This window comes from Neodiprion pinetum, chromosome 5 (genome assembly GCF_021155775.2).
Source record: "Neodiprion pinetum isolate iyNeoPine1 chromosome 5, iyNeoPine1.2, whole genome shotgun sequence".
Classification (NCBI taxonomy): domain Eukaryota; kingdom Metazoa; phylum Arthropoda; class Insecta; order Hymenoptera; family Diprionidae; genus Neodiprion; species Neodiprion pinetum.
Genome location: NC_060236.1, coordinates 18,629,538 through 18,646,965, shown reverse-complemented (window position 1 = coordinate 18,646,965; position 17,428 = coordinate 18,629,538). Strand labels below are relative to the sequence as shown.

The following is a 17,428-nucleotide window of genomic DNA, read 5'->3' as shown; positions in this document are numbered from 1 at the left end:
TCGGTCAGAAGATTTCTGCTCAACTCCGTCATTCGATCGTCTTGAAAGATTTCGCTACTGTTTTCGGAATCTTGGGAATCTTCGTCTTCCGCGCAGCTCGCAAATTGCGGCGTCAGTTTGTCTGGAATAGGATGGTTCGATGGGAATAAAAGGGGATTGGAAAGTAGGAAAAAAACATTTTTCAGGATCTGAAGTGCGGGTGTAATAAATAATAAAAGTTTTCGACATTTAAAACGTATTTTGTAATCACAGACGCAACTAATTCATCGTATTGTTACAATATAAACAATTTTTCGCTCGGTTTACATCTAGTGTACAAATTTTTCTATCTGACCATGGATATTCTCATATTTTCATATGAATACTTGCAGTCCGATTTTTAGGCATTATTCTTAAGCTTCAAATTTTATCAGTTAATAAGCTCTGTGAAAAGTTTACAGAAATTTCAAACTGATTCTCGAACATTTTTTCTCATATTTTTCTTGAACTCATAAATTTCATCCAGTAATTAAATTCACTCATTGAAAGAGAATATTGCAAAAAGTTGTTTTTCGTTATCACCCGAAATAATATTTTTACAAATTATATAAATTAATAATTAAGAACACAATGGAGACAAAAACGCTCCGTCGTTTTCAACAAAATTTGATCGCAATTGAGTGATTGCTTAAACTTGACGATTACGCTTATCGAGAATCTGATCAGTCGATTCATGGATTGCAAAATCTATGGACATTTGTAATTTGGTGCAGCTAGTTAGTAGGCTGGAGTTAGGCGCAGGGTATGCTGTAGTTAAAAGCGGAGCTGAGGCCGGTCACTGCAATCAATGCAACACAGAAAAAGAAACAAAAAATATTAGCACATGTTAAAGCAAAATCGTTAGTAAAAGCAGCATATCATTTGCATACCATGCGGTACTTATTTTCTCCGACAAGTCATTCAATTTTCGTAGTCAATATTCATACCTATCATATATATAACATTAACGTTCAAGTATTACCAATAAAATAGCACAGATTTTAAAATTAGATAAAAAAACAATTCAAATATTCTTATACTGCGAATAGATTTCAGTGCACGGATTATCCTCGTAAATTAGAAACAAACTTATCCTTATGTACCGAACAGTTTTGTTACTGCGAATAATTGAAAAAAAAGATATTGACAAAATTAAATTTTTTCATGGCTATAAGAGTTAGAAAAATTATAATGTTCTTCGGATTATAATAAATGTTCATGATGCAGATTTTAAATATGGATAAACATCACGTATTGACATCATAATGATTGGAAAATGTTGGTATATTTGACTGAAACATTTCTTGTAACGCTTGTAGTAAAATCAGACACTTACAATAGTCAGCATCCTTGTGCTGGACCGCATTGTGCAGCGCCAGCGCCAAGTAAGTGTGATATTTAATATAGCTGCTTTCCATCATGTCCAATTCTGCTGGAATAATGTTTTCGGCTCCGCGTTTCCACCGGTCCCGAACATAAATACACATTTCCAGCAGCTGCAAGTTTTGCAAAAGTAGAATAAATTTTTCATTGTCGGGACACAGTAATGAATTAACTAATCAATCGTCCATGATTAATGAACGTTTGAAGAAGAAAAAAGGTGAGCAAGCGGTAAAGGAATTAATTTTTCACTCGAATTAGGGCTGTGCGATTAATCGATTAATTGTTTTTCCAATCGATCAATCAATTGGTGGTTTCGATCAATCAGTTTTCTGATATTATCCATTAATTGATGATTCCGATTAATCGTTTAATCACAGAGCCCTCGTTCAAACTGTCGGATTTACAATTAAAATGATGCGCCCAAAAAAAGAAACACTGTTGATCTAAAAGTGACTAGATAAAAATGTTGATTTTAAAACTTTTTGTGCCATTATCAAATAATGAACACGAAGAATTGATTATTTCACTACTCGCTCTACTTGAGATTAGTGTCCACAAGGGCTAATAATATACGGTTACTCACGCTGTTTATAGTCGCAGTTAGATCTTCGAATTCTGCTGTTTGGAGACAGTGCTCGTGCACTTTCATCAGATACTCGGTGTGCACTAAAAAAAACATTATGTGAACAAAAAAAAATAAAAATTTACCAAGTACGGCATACAATTTTGTGTATCTTTGGTAACGAAAAACCTGCTGAGTGAAATTATGATGCATAATTTTAATCGGTTAATTTTTCTGGAAATTCGACCAGAAAGAGAAATAGAAATGGAAAAAGACTGAAAGCCAGACGAAAGTTATGAAAATAAGTTGCATACAACGCATTGTAATGGGAAATCGGATTTTTCAACATTTTGAGGATTTAATAGAATCATTCTGAGCTCATAACGGATTGAAATATGTACGTAGAAATTTTTTTAAAGTATCTACTCCAGAAGTTCTTAAGCATTAGAATATTTGAAGTATCAGGACTTTTTAATTAATTGCAATTAGTCAGGGTATCAATTTAGGTTTTTCAATAAATATTAAATATTTCTAAATATCTGCAATCACGCTAAATTATTGTTAGTAAATTTTAAGTTAAATATTGCAATGTCGAAAATATTTGAGTTCAGTTTCTATTTACGAATGAACGATTTCCTCAATTTTAATCATGATCTTCGATGTTTTCCTTGCGTTCTCAAATGATTTCAAATAAATTAGAATTTACAAAGAAAAAAAACAATGAAGGCGAATTACCAACCTCTGATAATAGTGTCCAAGTTATCGGCCTCGGAAAGAGCTTTTTCCAACATTGAACCGAGGCTCTGTAAAACCTGGCCAGACAAATAAGCGTGAATCGATCCTATAGCGTGAATTAACCAGAATCTTAGCGACTCTAATCGTCGTGCCTGGAAGTGTTGAACCCTGTCGTTCATCCCCGCTGATTTGGAGCCCTCGAGGTCTGAGGAAATGAAATTTAGTGAAAATGAAAATAATTTGCTAGAAAAAAAAAATAAAATTAAAACACTTCAAGCATATTTTATGGAATGTCCAGTCAAATGTTATTGAAACATTTCATAATAATAAATCCAAGTTTTCGATCAGAAGCTGCTATTATTAGATGAGAATCTTTAAGTGCAAATATAAAATCTAAAGAGCAAAAAATCGCAGAGGTTCTAAACCATACTTTACTAGTTTTCATAAATTGCTTGAAATATTTGACATACAATTTGGCTGAAATACTGAAAAACTTCTGAGTTTAAACTCAATTCTTTGTGCTACTATCAGGTTTTTTCCATAATACAATCATATTCTGTAGCATAATAAAAATTCTGGAATTTTTATAAATGTTTGAGAATGTTAGAAATGATATGAACCAACCAAAGTCCTTGAAAAAATTTAGATCATTCCTCACCACTAAATCTCAGGTGATCGAGAGTCCAAAGGGCCCATTTTAACTTAAGTTGGAACCTGAAAATGTCGTTGTACTTGACTAAGGCTTCTTTTGTCAAAACCATGCACATTGGCCAGCTTATGGCGTAGTGAAGCATTATTTTGTTCGCCGCTACAAGAACCTGATGAGTTCTAATCTCGCTGACGACTATCGACCAGCGAGAACTCGTCTCTGGCCATTCTTGAGACAGTATTTCTTCCAGTAGGTTTGTTAACGCATTTGGATTGTTCCACGTGGCGTTTGTTTCGATCTGAAAAGTTTCCAAAAGCTAATTATCTGTGAAATCACCTTGCAGTATGAGAAAATTTCTTTCAGATGCCATTGAAATGCGTCGAGAGATGTTCAGTTTCTGGAAAATAACAAATATTTAAAAAATTCTTGGAAATGTGGGATTGGAATAAAATTTGTTTTAAATCGATCATAAGAGAACATGATACCTCAGTGAACAATTGCTGATAAAACCTGTTCATGACATGACCAGTTTCCATCATGTAAATGCATCGCATTAGTTTCAAGTGTTTTTCTAAATTATATTCGGCAACCATAATATCTTTGACCAATTTGCTAGCACCTTTGTATCGAGTGTTTAATATTTTTGATAAAACACTCTTCAGAACTCTCCTCGAAGGCAAGATAGACTGGGATGTGTTTTCAAGCCTGGAATTGTAATGAGAGATAGAATCAAGTATTGAGATCGAAGATATATTTAGTTTCGTGGGTATAGTATACAAGTAGACGGTTAAAAAAGTAAGTGAACTTTGACAATTTATACCTCGACAACCAATGGTTCGATTGGATTATGGTTTGTTTTATTCAATAGTATGTAGATTGAGCTGGATTTGCATATTTTGTTAATTCAAATCGATCGACAGGAAGCATTGGTATTGACAATAATGTCAAACATTTTGCTCCATGATATGTTTTGTGGTTTCCACAATATCTCAAAAACTTCAGAACGGAGTTACTTCAAGTTTGGTGACAGTATTCTTGGATAAATGATCCTCTGTCATGATCTGCAAATATTTTTTCTTTCCTTTCTAACAAAATGGTTACCGTTGGATGTTGAAATTCGTTTTTTTGTTCAACATTTACGATTGAAGTACTTGACTAACCGAAAAATATGACGGTTAAGAAAAATGGTATCTTGGTAAAGAGGGTAAACTATTCAAGAATACTGTCTCCAAATTTGCTGCAAATCGGTTGAGCTGGTTTCGGGATATCATGGCCAACCACAAAACATGTCACTGAGTGAAATTTTTAACATTATTATAAATAACAATGCTTTTTGTGAATCGATCTCAATAAAAAAAAGTTACAAATAAAGCTTGATCTACATACTTTTGAATAAAAGAAACCCCAATTCAATTGAAGAATCGGTTGTCGGGATATAAATTCCCAAAATTCTCCCCATTTTTTTAGCTGTCTATTCGCATATGTAAACCCCTCAATATAGTTGTCATTAATCCACTTGATAAAACTTCAATTATCGTTGAATAGTATACTCGCCATTCAAAGATGTTAAAATCACAATTGGTGATAGAATTTTCGCTAGAAATCTTCCCATCGACTGCATCATTGTTTCTCAATAGATCAAACGGTACATAATTTTCGAAAGCTTTCAACAAGAATGGATCATTACTATTTGACATTTGTTGGAGTGCGTTTTGTTTGATCAGAGAACTAATTGGTTCCAATGCAGGGACTTCCGTCATCTGAATCGCGGATACGTCGACCGTATCCGTCAAGTCAGTCGGATTGTATTTACCGAATTCGGAGATCACTTCGGTGAGAAATTCTTGGTTCAGAGATATCCTCGAAACTGAAAAAATTGTTCTTGCTCATCTTAATTGATCGGTAAAGAGAATCCTGCAAATTGGCAGTGCAATATTCATTCAAAGTTGAACCCTTTTGTTCTAGAAGACAAATACCGGCACAAAAAATATAATTCAAGTTGAGAGAAAAATCTGTTTTCAGATGCTGAGATGATTTTCAAGCTTAGCAGAAGAGAAAAAGCGGAGAACAACTGAATCCGTTAATCACTGACCACTGCTGTCGTTTACCATCCTCCACATATCTGGTATTCGATCCAATCTTACAAGAAGTTCGATGCTTCTACCCATGTCACGTACTTTGTGCACTAATAATTCCATTATCGGGTCGTTCAGGCAAATTTGATCTAATGGACGCACTACGAACGTATCATGCTGCTCTTCGTCCTCAAGTGTAACATCTTCTGGTATTCTGTCGAGTGATCAAGTTGTGAATTACTGATTGAAAAGCATGTTAGAGAGTTCTTTGACACGTTTGAGGTAAAAATTTTTTTACTGAATTTTTTTTTGCATTGATAAGATTAATAAATTTGAATCAGAATAACCGAAAAAAGAGAATAAAAATAGACGAGGAAATGCAATACCAACTTGGCAATTACAAACTCCTCTCTCCAATCTTCGAATCGTCCTTCGCTGAGCCATGTATCGATGATGTTCAAGTAGACGCTGAGACTTTGCAAATATAAGCTGGTGCACATGTTCGCCTTTTCACGGCTGCTGGAGTTCTGCATCTCAAAAAATAGGCCAGACAAAAGCTTTGACGCACATTTCCAGTTCAAGTGATACTCCCACTCGCTTGTGACTGACTGATGAACCTCGTAAAGCATTTTAATTCCATCCAAATATGGTCTCAAATCATTCATCATTGACAAAAGTGTGTCGCAGTCATCTGAACAAAAAAATCTCGGAAAATTGAGAGATTTTAACACTAAATTTTGCTTTTTTTTCTACGAAATTTGCTCATTTGTAGGCCACAATTCTACTTCAAACTGAGAGGAGTGAGAAAATGTAGAAAATGTGATATGAATCGCACATTTTAGCAGTCGAAAAAAACAGTCACTTTGAATCAAAATAAAGCTGAGCAGAGAGGTGAAAATTCGGTCAGGACAATAGTTTCGTAAATAAACTTGTTTTTAATGATTCCAAGGAATATATTTCATCAGAATTTCTGTGAAATAATCAATCTCCTTCGAACTGGAATGTATAAGGTCTGGAAATGTTTGACGCCTAAAAGTGTAGTGACTGAGAATGACTTTAAACTGAAAATTATTTTTCAATTGTTTCCAGGTACACATTCAAAAATGTACAACACTGAATTGCATTACTCAAAACCAGTGACGAAGAAAACAATATTCCAATGTCAGAAAATGTTTATCGGTGAAGAAAAATAAATTCAACTGCATGTTTCATATGCTAAAATTGTATGAGCACTAAATGTTGCTAAAAAAAGTTGATGTAATTTTGGATCGAATTATTTTTAGTTCGAAAAGACGTTTATTCTGAATCAATTATTTTTGTAACTTTATTTTAAACGACTTACCTTGCTTCACGAACTTTTTTTCGATCCTAATCATTCCTTCACGCATTTTATTCAAATGCTGCATCACTGCTCTGTGATATGCCTGATAAGTTAAAGGTGGGAATTGATAAACTTCAGGGGACGTGTGTTTCGGGTACAAATTCTCGCCAAACTGTTCCAACTCGCGAAGCATTACAAAATAGTTGCATAATGGATCTAAAATACTGATGAACGCATCCTAAAAGAGACGTAATAAAATCCTAGTAACATAATTTCATATTCTTCTCTTAGGTTCATTGAAAAAATTTTTACACCAGGAGTTTCCAAGATCTCTAGTTTGTACGGTTTCACTGATATTCAAAAAAGTATTAAACACATATTTTAGGTATTGGAATGTTAACATTACGACGGGTTTCAAGGCAAAATCATTATTCCGCAACTTCGGCATTGTCAGAAATTTTGTAAACAGTGATAAAATAAAGCATTCATTAAATATTTTTAAAACTGATACTTTCATAACCATTGTAAAGTTGCAGACTTGTGATTTTTCTCTCTCGATATCTTCTTATTTCAACTAACTACTAACTACTAACTTCGACCTAATTCAATAGACTTACTTGGGATAAACTGGGTATGGAAATGTCTTGTTTGGTAGAAAATAACTCCGAGTCTGAGTTGTTCTTCAGAAACAAAACCATCTGCACCGGGCAATGAAGCATCCACAAAACTTCTCTGCATGCTTGATATTCACTCAGAGTTCCAGTTTGTTGTAAACCTCTTGATGTGATTTCATTCCTGTTGAAAAATAATGTTCTACACAATTTTTTCATCAAACTGTTGCAAGAAATCTATTGGGGATTTTTCTCTTCGTAAAATGCCTGAAATCGATTATCACAGACCTAATTTTGAATTCAAGAACTGTAACGATTAATAGAACGAGGCCGCTAATTTGTTGTTTGAAACGTATTTCTAATATATTCATCCACAATTTGGATCTGAGAAGAATTATGATACAGTTTTATTCCAAGACAAAGATAAACTACATTTTTATATTTCTTCAAAGAAATTTTGAAGACTGATGTGAAAAAATATTTTAAATTCGATTTATTAGACATACATCAATGTTCATAAGATTGAACAAATTTCACATTAAGAATTGTATCCAGCGTGAAGCAAAGCAGATTGAAACTATCAAACTACGGCATCTTTCCATCTATTTTACTAATTCATTACCATAGTTCGCAGAATCCGGCATCAGGAAATTTGCTATCGACAGGATATTTGTTATATTCAATCCAGGTCCACCATTTGTTCTGAACATTATTCTTCAGCCAGTTTCTGGACTCAACTCCATCTGCCAAACTCTCCGATAATTTGTCCAGTGTGCTTTCCGTTCGTTTCACTGGTATCACGCTGACCAAATCTCTGACCAAATTATCAGGTGAAGACTGTTCAGCCATGCCTGAAGGCTCCGGGTCATCATTGTTGGACCACTCCTTCAAGCAATAGAAATAAATTTATATAGAACACACATATGTGACTCCTCCAGGCATTCAATCTCTTGTATAACCAGCCAGGCAGATTTTAGTTCTAGCTCAGAAAACGCTACAGTGTGAATTTTTTTCCCAGAGTTACAAAGGTGTACTTTTTCTAGTTCTTTCGTTGTGATTTGCCGCAAATTCGTTTGAATATACAAGGATTTTAGTTTTCTGTTCACTTTGTAATTAAATTCTAGTTGTTAGTTCATTCAGTTCAACAAACAGGATGAATTTGCGCCAAAGCTCAAATCATAAGTTACGTGGAAAGGAAAATCCGTTTAAAAGATCTTCAGCATTTTGAACGTTCTGATAATAAAACTCTCTCTCTTCCAAATAGTTTATATCTTAGCTTGTGTGATTCGAATTTGCGCAGATTTTTTTCTGATAAATATTATGTGAATTGGTTTCATTCGTGTACACAATCATTGTCGCAAATAACATGTCTGGAGATTTTTTGAACTGTTTTGCCTCTTCTTAACTTCTGATTCATCATCGAGAATAAAGAATGGCTTCTTTCACCATATTAATAGATGAACACCATTATATAAGTTTAACTATATAAAATTACGCTGTCCGACTCGCTCTGATAATCGCAGAAAAAATCTTCCTGTCCTTCCCTAAGATATTGTCCCCAGTCGATTTCTTCAGTGGGTTCATTTTCGTTAGCGACAGTGACGTTGAAGCTGTACTCTCCTCTTGACGATCTAACGGTCTCGAGGCAATGCAGCTCGGACTTGTTAGTTTCGCAGGATAAGTCGAGAAGAAGAGAGAGCAAGGCCCACTGCAGGTCGTACTGAGGATGATGGTCGAAATCGAAGCTTGACAAAAATGTATCGACAAGCTCTCGGAACTTGTTAGCTACTTCGTATTTTCCGTGTATTGAAAACTTGCTAACCACATCGTCGATCGATCTCTTTGTTGCTTGACTGTTCACCGAAAGATATCGATGGTGTTTTACGTTTGATAAGGCAAACGCCTCACAGATACGAAAACCTTCTTCTCCCGCCTGCAATGAATAGATGAAAGCGTTGATGATTTGTATTCACGAATTTTTTCTGTTGTAAAATAACTAAGTAATCAAGTTCCTAGAAAATTGATTTCTGATAAACAATTTCGCATAGAGTTAGAATCCAAATATCATTTACATTAGCTTATATATCACAATAGTAAAAACATTCGATTTCATCAACTTGATTGAAAATATTTCTATTGATTGGAGAATTTCATCAAATTTCGGTAATTCCTCAAGATTTGAGAAAAATTCTTACGGCATTTTAGGCAAGATTCAGAGAAAATTACTGCTTTTGGGGAATTAGTACAATTTTTTGAAAATCTTGACAGGAAATCAAAATTCTTAATCACAGAATGATATGTTCTTCCACTCAATTCGTATTCTCAAAATTTAATTTTACTTCTATTGGCAAGTTATCATCAAAATTACAAAATCCAGAGCTGTCCTTTAAAGATGCAGAACAATGAATTTTGTCCTTTGTAACAAGTAATGAAACTTAACTAGTAAAAGACCATCCATGATATTATCTTTGATCGTTAAATTTTTACTCTTTGCCGAAAAAACCTAACTTGACGTCCTAGTAAAATTCTTATTGTAAAAATCCTTATTCCTACTGAAATTTTTCTATCAGCATTATTTATTCCATTAATTTTTCTCTAATCAAGTGAGAGAAATTTCAAATCACAGATTTTTTCAATGTTCTATGGAATTTTTCTATTAATATCGAGAAAAAATTACCACCAGAATTTGGATAATCGTTGCTTTTTGCATAAGTAAGGGAAGTGCAAGTGCAAGTAGAACATGCAAGTATCATTTCTAAGCATTTCAGGCTTTCATTCCGTAGTTTTCTGAGGAATTTAACATTATTCTTTTTGTAAACTTCTGGCCTGAAGTTCTGATTGGCTACTCAGACATTTGCCAGTAGAATGAATCAACATTGGAAATTGGAACATGCGATTATTCAAATTGTGTTCCGTTCCAATTTCGGTTAATTTAATCTCATGTAGATTTCATATTGTTTTGTTGAATATGACAACACGACTTAACCTAAAATATCTCTACCTCGAATCCCGTTATCGCCGTTATCAATAGTCTTATGTCATTGTGAATGTCGATTAATATCTTCGTTGCCATTATTCCCAATTGGTTTCCAATCGACGAAAACCTTTAGGAACGTTATCAATGCGGAAACAAATCCCAGCACGTATTTCTATCGCGAACGACCTTACATTCGACATTTGAGTTTGTTTACACGCATTCACCGCATCGTGTTCGCTACATTGTTGACAATTAAATGGATAACGAATCGATTAACAAACATGTACCAACATATGGTAAAAATGCTGTTACCAATACACGGCCAATCACCAATCAATCACTTATCAATAGTCACTTTAACTATCGAGCAGTAAAGACATTTGATTTATCTAGCGAAACGTCGGTTGGTTGTATATGGGGTATTCCACGCCAATCCGACCTCGGTTTTATCCTTCAACTCTCAGATATGGCGCGCAATTTTTTCTGTGATTGTTCTTACTTTGAAAGGTACTGTTTTTTTTAACGCAATTTGAATTTTTTACAATTTTTAGAAACAATTTTATCACATGTAATTCAACGGGAAGATGATTGATGATTTTATTCAATAGACCTTTACCGCGCTTCATGCGTGTGCATATCGCCATGGTCAAACACCAACTGATCACATTTCTATAAAAGGAATTAATTTGTATGTAAACATCTTAGTCTTCATTATCATGTTAATCGAGCATCATGAAATTTGAAGATCAAACAAATAAATTACCTGTCGCGAATTTCGATAAAATGGTTCAACGTGCAACGAAGACAACGAAACGCCACCGAAAATTACTACCAAATACAGTAAGAGCAGTTTTTTATGGTCCATCGGATTTTGGTAAGACTAACGCCTTCCTTTCGCTTATCACCCATGGCAATGGATTGAGATTCGAAAATGTCTACGTCTATTCAAAATCACTGATACAGCCAAAGTATGAATTTTTGCAAAAGTTATTACAACCGGTGCAGGGTGTAGGTTTCCATCCATTCGCCTAAAACGAGGAGGTCGTAAAACCTGAAGATGCACATCCAAATTCCATTATGATTTTCGATGATGTCGCATGCGAGAAGCAAGATAATATCAAAGCATACTTCAGCATGGGAAGGCATCGGGATGTCGATAGCTCTTATCTCAGCCAGACGTATGCGCGTATTCCAAAACACGTATTGTCTATAGACAACACATATGGCGTTCGAAAGTTTGCAAAACGCATGATGATTGGCGATTCGCAAATCCATTTCGTTGAGGATCAGATATATGTGGGGGATAAAACCTATGAGAGAACACCGGGATTACTCGAATTATTGTTTAAAAAATTACCTGAGCCCGCCCTTGTGAACGATACAGACAAAAATAATTATATAAAAATTGTAACCATGACAAATGCACATCGAAAACATTACAAGGCCGATAAAAGCAATCGTGTTGATGCGAAAAGTGCAAAGTATAAAAGTTTAATTGTGCAATTTGTCGGCTCACCACGAAAATCTGGCAAAGGTTTACCCAAATATAAGATTAGACGAAAGGATGGGCAAGATGTCGATTACGTCTACTGGGATAATCCAAATGAAATTGTGGATCGTCTCCGACTGCTTATGGCATCATAGGCGGCTGGCAATACCAATCACGCTAGCGAAATAGTTGCAATCATTGAAGAGTTGCGAGAAGCCGGAATCGTTTATTAGCGATAGATCAGCAAGAAAATTATCATTCATAGATTAGTCGTTCAGCGATGAGCATCGATATATTCGGACGAGAATTGGCGCGTGGTCTGAGTAAAAAATTTGTGCGTGGCCCTCCAGGCATCGAATTTAAAATCACTCAGGACAATCGATATGATATACATAGACAATAGACGATTGTGTAACGTTGCCGATCCGCAGTATGCAAACGATGCCGTTCCATTGAAAGGTCTGCACAGTGTTTTACAGATACCATTGAAGATCTTACGCGAACTTTTCAACCGAATTTTTCTGCGCTCTCGAATGATATCAATCAACTGCGTAAGAATGTCAAGGCGAATAGCAAGCTTATAAATGTTAAGTTGGAGCGCGCTCGGAATCTTAACGATCGACTGATAGCGCAGGAAAACAACCAATCACAACCTAGTCGCACGGCTTGATGAACGAAAATTGAGCCGGCCTAAAAAAGTTCGAAGAGAATCAGAACTGCCGGTTTGTTCACAAATCAGAAAGCAAGTGCAGGTATTGAAGCATGAAGGAGACGATAACCAATGAACTTCACAAACCCGCTCGATGCAATTATCCGCGGCGTTTTGTGGATGTACGCGAACTGAACGAGACTTGGCAAGCTGATCTAGTTGATATGATTGCATACAGCTCACATAATAAGGGATACAAATACCTGCTCACAATCATCGATATATTCTCCAAGTACGCTTGGACGGTGCCGATAGAGTCCGAGAGTGGAAAAGATGTAACTACCGCCATGAAATCCATACTGATACAAGAGCGCGTAACTAGACATCTACATGTTGATGGGGGTAAAGAATTGTATAATAGCGAATTCAAAGCTCTCATGAAACAGTACAATATCAACATGTATTCTACATTCAGTAATTTAAAGGCCTCGATATGCGAGCGCTTTAATCGAACTTTGAAAAATAAAATGTGGAAACAATTTATTCTTCGAGGTTCTCACAAATGGATTGACATTTTGCATGATTTGATCAAATCCTACAACAACTCCAAACATCGCACGATTCAGATGAAGCCGCTGAATGTTACCACCACCAACGAAAAACATTTGTATGAAAGCGTTTGCAAGCCGCGACAAGTCAAATGCGTAAATCGAAAACGAAAATTCAAAGCTGGTGATCGCGCTCGAATCAGCAAATATAAAAATGTATTCGAAAAAGGCTATACACCGAATTGGACAACGGAAATATTCACGATGAACGAGGTGAATAATACCAAACCTCCAACTTACAAACTTATCGATTATCAAGATAAATCCATCGAAGGAGGCTTCTACGAGGAGGAACTAAGTGAAGTGAAATACCCCGATGGTTATCTGGTGGAGAAAATATTACGCCAACGGGGAAATCAACTGTATCTGAAGTGGCTGGGATTTAATATTTCGCACAATAGTTGGATAGATAAGGTTGATTTGTAAAACAATTGTATTTATTAACAATAAAATATAATACGCATAAATCATACAAAATGCATTTTATTCTTCATTAATATTTACAGCATTTGTATCAAATGAAATTTACAATATTCACAAAGAAAAACTATTCTTACAATATTTACCTTTCATTGTCCTCGATATCCCCAAGGCAGTGTATCAATTTTATTTCGCAAACTTATCCGTTTGTCGTCGTTACTCCTCAATGCCCACTTTTCTTGTTTGATTGTGCTCACCTCGTGCTTTTTGCTACGGATCAGACATTGCAGCATTTGCAGATCCGTCTGATCAAAAAGACACCGCTTATAATCGTCAAATTTGATCTTTCGAAGTGTCGAGCCTTTTATACCTTTCGCTTTCTTCATAACGCCTTTGGATTCATTCTCATCACCATTATCACCACCTGTAGTCTGGATTCGAAAGGCGTAGAGTTTGGCACGCAATCCCACAAACTCGGTCATGATCTTGCCATTCTTTTCGTCCTTCATAAGACCCAACACTTTTTTGTTTGCCAATGGGATACCGTAGCAGTTGTTTGCGTGGTAATCAGAGGTGTCGAACTTCGAAATATCTCGTTTGACGATATCACAAATATTTGGCACAGCGAAATGCTAGATGAGACTGTCCGTGTCCGTTTACATTGGTTGGGTTAGGTTAGCTTAAGTCGGTAACAAACCGACTACAGGCGGGGCGCGTCCTGCAGCACCCGATGAGGCCAGTAAGTCAGTTTGAGCCAGAACCCCCCCTATATAACTACTTACCCCGCTTTGTCGCTGCCATGGTCGTGTATACACGTCTGGGCAGTCCGTGCAAAAACCTGTGCCTCTAACCGAAGCCGATATTTCCAAATTTCGCCACGTCACTAGTGACGGAGAGGCATACGCGCAGTTATTGCGTAGTTGCATTACCCGAGTGTAATCCACGGTCAGCCCCGCTAATGCATGCGCGCGTATATCGCTCTGTCTCTGTCACACACTTGCCCCCCCGAGATTGCAGCGCTCCGCGCTTTTGCGGCCAATGTGGGAAACATGTGCCTCAGATAGAGGCACACTGTGGGGTATCCGAAATATATGGGAGTGCCCAGACCTGTATATGTATACGACCGTGGTCGCTGCCGTTGGTGTTTTGTGGAAGTGGATTTTACTTTCTTAGTCAAATCAAAATATTTAACTTGTTATTACGTAGCTTCAGCGTCAATAGTCACATATATTATTTAAAGCCATGTACTTTAGATACCGAAGCAATTTTCTCCGTGAACTCGGACGCTTTATAAAAAGTGTACGCTACTTTATTTTTTTAAGTGAATAGGTGGCTTAATATAAAATGTATGCTATTATATATTTTACGCGGAAAATGGCTCAAAGAAATATTTTAGCCGGGCTGGGAACACCGAGCGGTGCGTTTTTGCCTTTGCGCTACTGCGGTCGAATGAGTTATACAATTCCTTCCTCAATTTATAATTACTAATGATATAATATTTTTTAAATGAAAGAGCTTGAAAATATTCCAAAACTCCTTACAAACACTTCTTTTGTTACATTTTTATTAACTTTTTTCATATTTCCGTGTTCCATATTTTTCCAATTTTTATGTCCCTGAATTATATGTCAACAGGAAATTGGAATGGTAATTTTTTCCTATTAGTCTGAAGTACCCTCGTCAAAATCGAATTAGAAGATTGAAAATCGATTCATTAGAAAAAGAGATACGAGATTTTCTTCTAAATATAACGTTCTTGCCGTTTTTAATCACTTTTTAGTAGTTAATTGTATTTCTCACTGATTAAACTTCAACAAAATTGGGACGATTGTTCAGAAGTGCTTAGAGCCTCAGTTATGATAATATTATGGATCGACTTTTCGAATTTTGAAGCCGCTGACGTTATATCACATTATAATAACAATTTCGTAAAACGTTATATAATTATCTCATACAGTATACTTTTTACACTAATACTTGCGCCATTGATATGTACACAATTGAATACTCATATTCTTTTAATTGACGAATAGACAGGAGAAGAACTAAACGTGTTGCTTATTATAAGTCTTTTACCTGAGTGTTTAAACAACTTTTGGGATAATACAATTTTTAGAGTTTATCAACAACTGAATTGCCACGCTGCGTTAGGAAAATTCGTTACTTTGAATGCTGTCCTTTTTTAACGGTGTTGAAAAATGCGTATGATGTGATCGTTCAGGCGACAGTGTGTGAAATGAGCCACAATTTAGAGAATATGAGGATAGTTTTTCAGTCGCTTTGAGAGACCTATTCGATTTGGGTCATCATTTTAGTAAATTTTGACAGTTGAATTCTGTTGAAACACAGTTATGATTTTTTCATTTGTATAACTCGAGATCTATAAATAAAAGACAGACTTTTCAAGAAGAAAGTCCTTAAGATGATAAAAATGTTCGTTACATGGCTACGCAAAGGAATGAAAAATCATCAAGCAATTCTCATTTAAAAAACTCAGTATAATATGTCAAGGCATGAGAATTTTACGAAGAGATTACGACTGGTCATACCGGTCGCTAGGAGTAAATATTCGAGCCCTTGGGAACATGTTCTAACGTTAACACGTTATATCTTCAACGACCGAATAAATATTCAACCATGATTTAATATCAATTCTGTTTGATCATGGCCAAGTCACGAGAAAGTTACAATAATTGATGAGAAGGTCATTATTAGATATACTAGGTGTCATTACACTCTGCAAAAACCATGGCCGAAGTATGATAAATTGTTTCTTCCGTCAGAACATGAGCGAAGAATGGTATCGAGAATTACAGATGGAAGCTGAAATCACGAACGTTCAATAATTGTTATGAATTCCAATCGATTGCATTCGAACTTTGAGCAATGTTGATAATTTCCACATTTTTAACGGCAGCAAATTCAGGAGTCCTTTCACTGTATATCAGCTTTCGTAAAACGCCTTTCAATATTTTCTCTTCTTTTGAATATACCTATCCATCTCAAGTTTGCGCGACGTGCAAAATTAACATTTGAAATGTTGTATTGGAGTTGAAATCTGACTACGTATACACTGATTTATTTGGATGAATAAGTGATTCGATAGTCATCGGTGACAAGAATCCTGAGAATCCAGAGAGTAAAAATGTGATTGGTGTCACAGTGACGATAAATAAATTTTCATTGGGAAATAAACTCAAATTATAATACGAATTTTTTTCTTGAGCTTCATCTGTGCGATTGTCAGTGAATGTTACAAACTGCCGAAACAACGTCTTTTCAACATTTTTCCAGTGATATAGGAAACAATAAGACGCGTCCATAAGGAAGCTCCTTATGTTCCATAATGTTTCTTACGATAGCTACAGACCTGAACCACTTTAAATGGATTTCGAAACTACCGAGTCTATAACCGACGATAAATCACAAGAAATCGAATATGCCTGAGCTGAAAACCACTTATAGGTATATTTGTGTGCGGTAAAATTACGAGCAGCTCTATTATACACACGCATAATTCAAGTGAGAGTTGTAGGTCTACTCTTTATTATGCATGTATCTCATAAATAAGATATGAGTTTTGTTCCGGAAGTACATTTATAGGTATACGTCTTGTGTTTTTCTTCCGCTTGCCTATACAGCGATTAGCGAGAACATCAACAATTACGATCGTGGGCACGGTTTGTTAATCATAACATATTTTTCAATTTTTATACGTTCATTTCTTCGAATCTGATGATAAATTTCTGTAAAATAGATTTATGATTGTGGCGCTGCATAACCTGGTTTAATTAATATTGATCTTCGGATGTCAAAGATTCAAGCTAAACGTCGTCACGTGATCCAAATATAACTATAAAATTGATTGTTATTTGATTTTCGATTCTTCGTCCGTTCGTTGCGAGAAAATAAAAGCCCGCAAAGTGTTCGC

At 35.6% G+C, this 17,428-nt stretch overlaps 1 protein-coding gene across 2 annotated transcripts; it reads right to left on the bottom strand.

The window, feature by feature from the left end:
* Window positions 1-213: 213 nt before the first annotated feature.
* Grip128 (gamma-tubulin complex component 5) lies at window positions 214-10,675 on the bottom strand. Of its 2 annotated transcripts, XM_046626046.2 has the most exons (14): window positions 10,356-10,675; window positions 8,850-9,287; window positions 7,977-8,239; window positions 7,361-7,538; window positions 6,765-6,981; window positions 5,813-6,113; window positions 5,440-5,636; window positions 4,902-5,214; window positions 3,833-4,052; window positions 3,357-3,645; window positions 2,703-2,903; window positions 1,985-2,067; window positions 1,355-1,514; window positions 214-817 (listed from the first exon to the last, which is right to left on the bottom strand). In XM_046626046.2, the coding sequence occupies exons 1-14, from the start codon at window positions 10,425-10,427 to the stop codon at window positions 771-773; spliced, it is 2,979 nt and encodes a 992-aa protein (XP_046482002.1). In that variant the 5' UTR covers window positions 10,428-10,675; the 3' UTR covers window positions 214-770. The 2 variants fall into 2 exon arrangements, with proteins under 2 accessions (XP_046482002.1, XP_046482003.1); XM_046626047.2 differs by lacking the exon at window positions 10,356-10,675 and having other exon boundaries at window positions 8,837-8,935.
* Window positions 10,676-17,428: the final 6,753 nt, after the last annotated feature.

Bases quoted from the DNA above. Each gene is read 5' to 3' on its own strand.
- Grip128 (XM_046626046.2), bottom strand. From the start codon at position 10,427: ATGGCAACGAAGATATTAATCGACATTCACAATGACATAAGACTATTG. The intron at 5,637-5,812 runs GTTGGTATTGCA...ATCACTCGACAG, and splicing joins GAGGAGTTTGTAATTGCCAA to AATACCAGAAGATGTTACAC. The intron at 4,053-4,901 runs GCGAGTATACTA...TTACAATTCCAG, and splicing joins GATTTTAACATCTTTGAATG to GCTTGAAAACACATCCCAGT.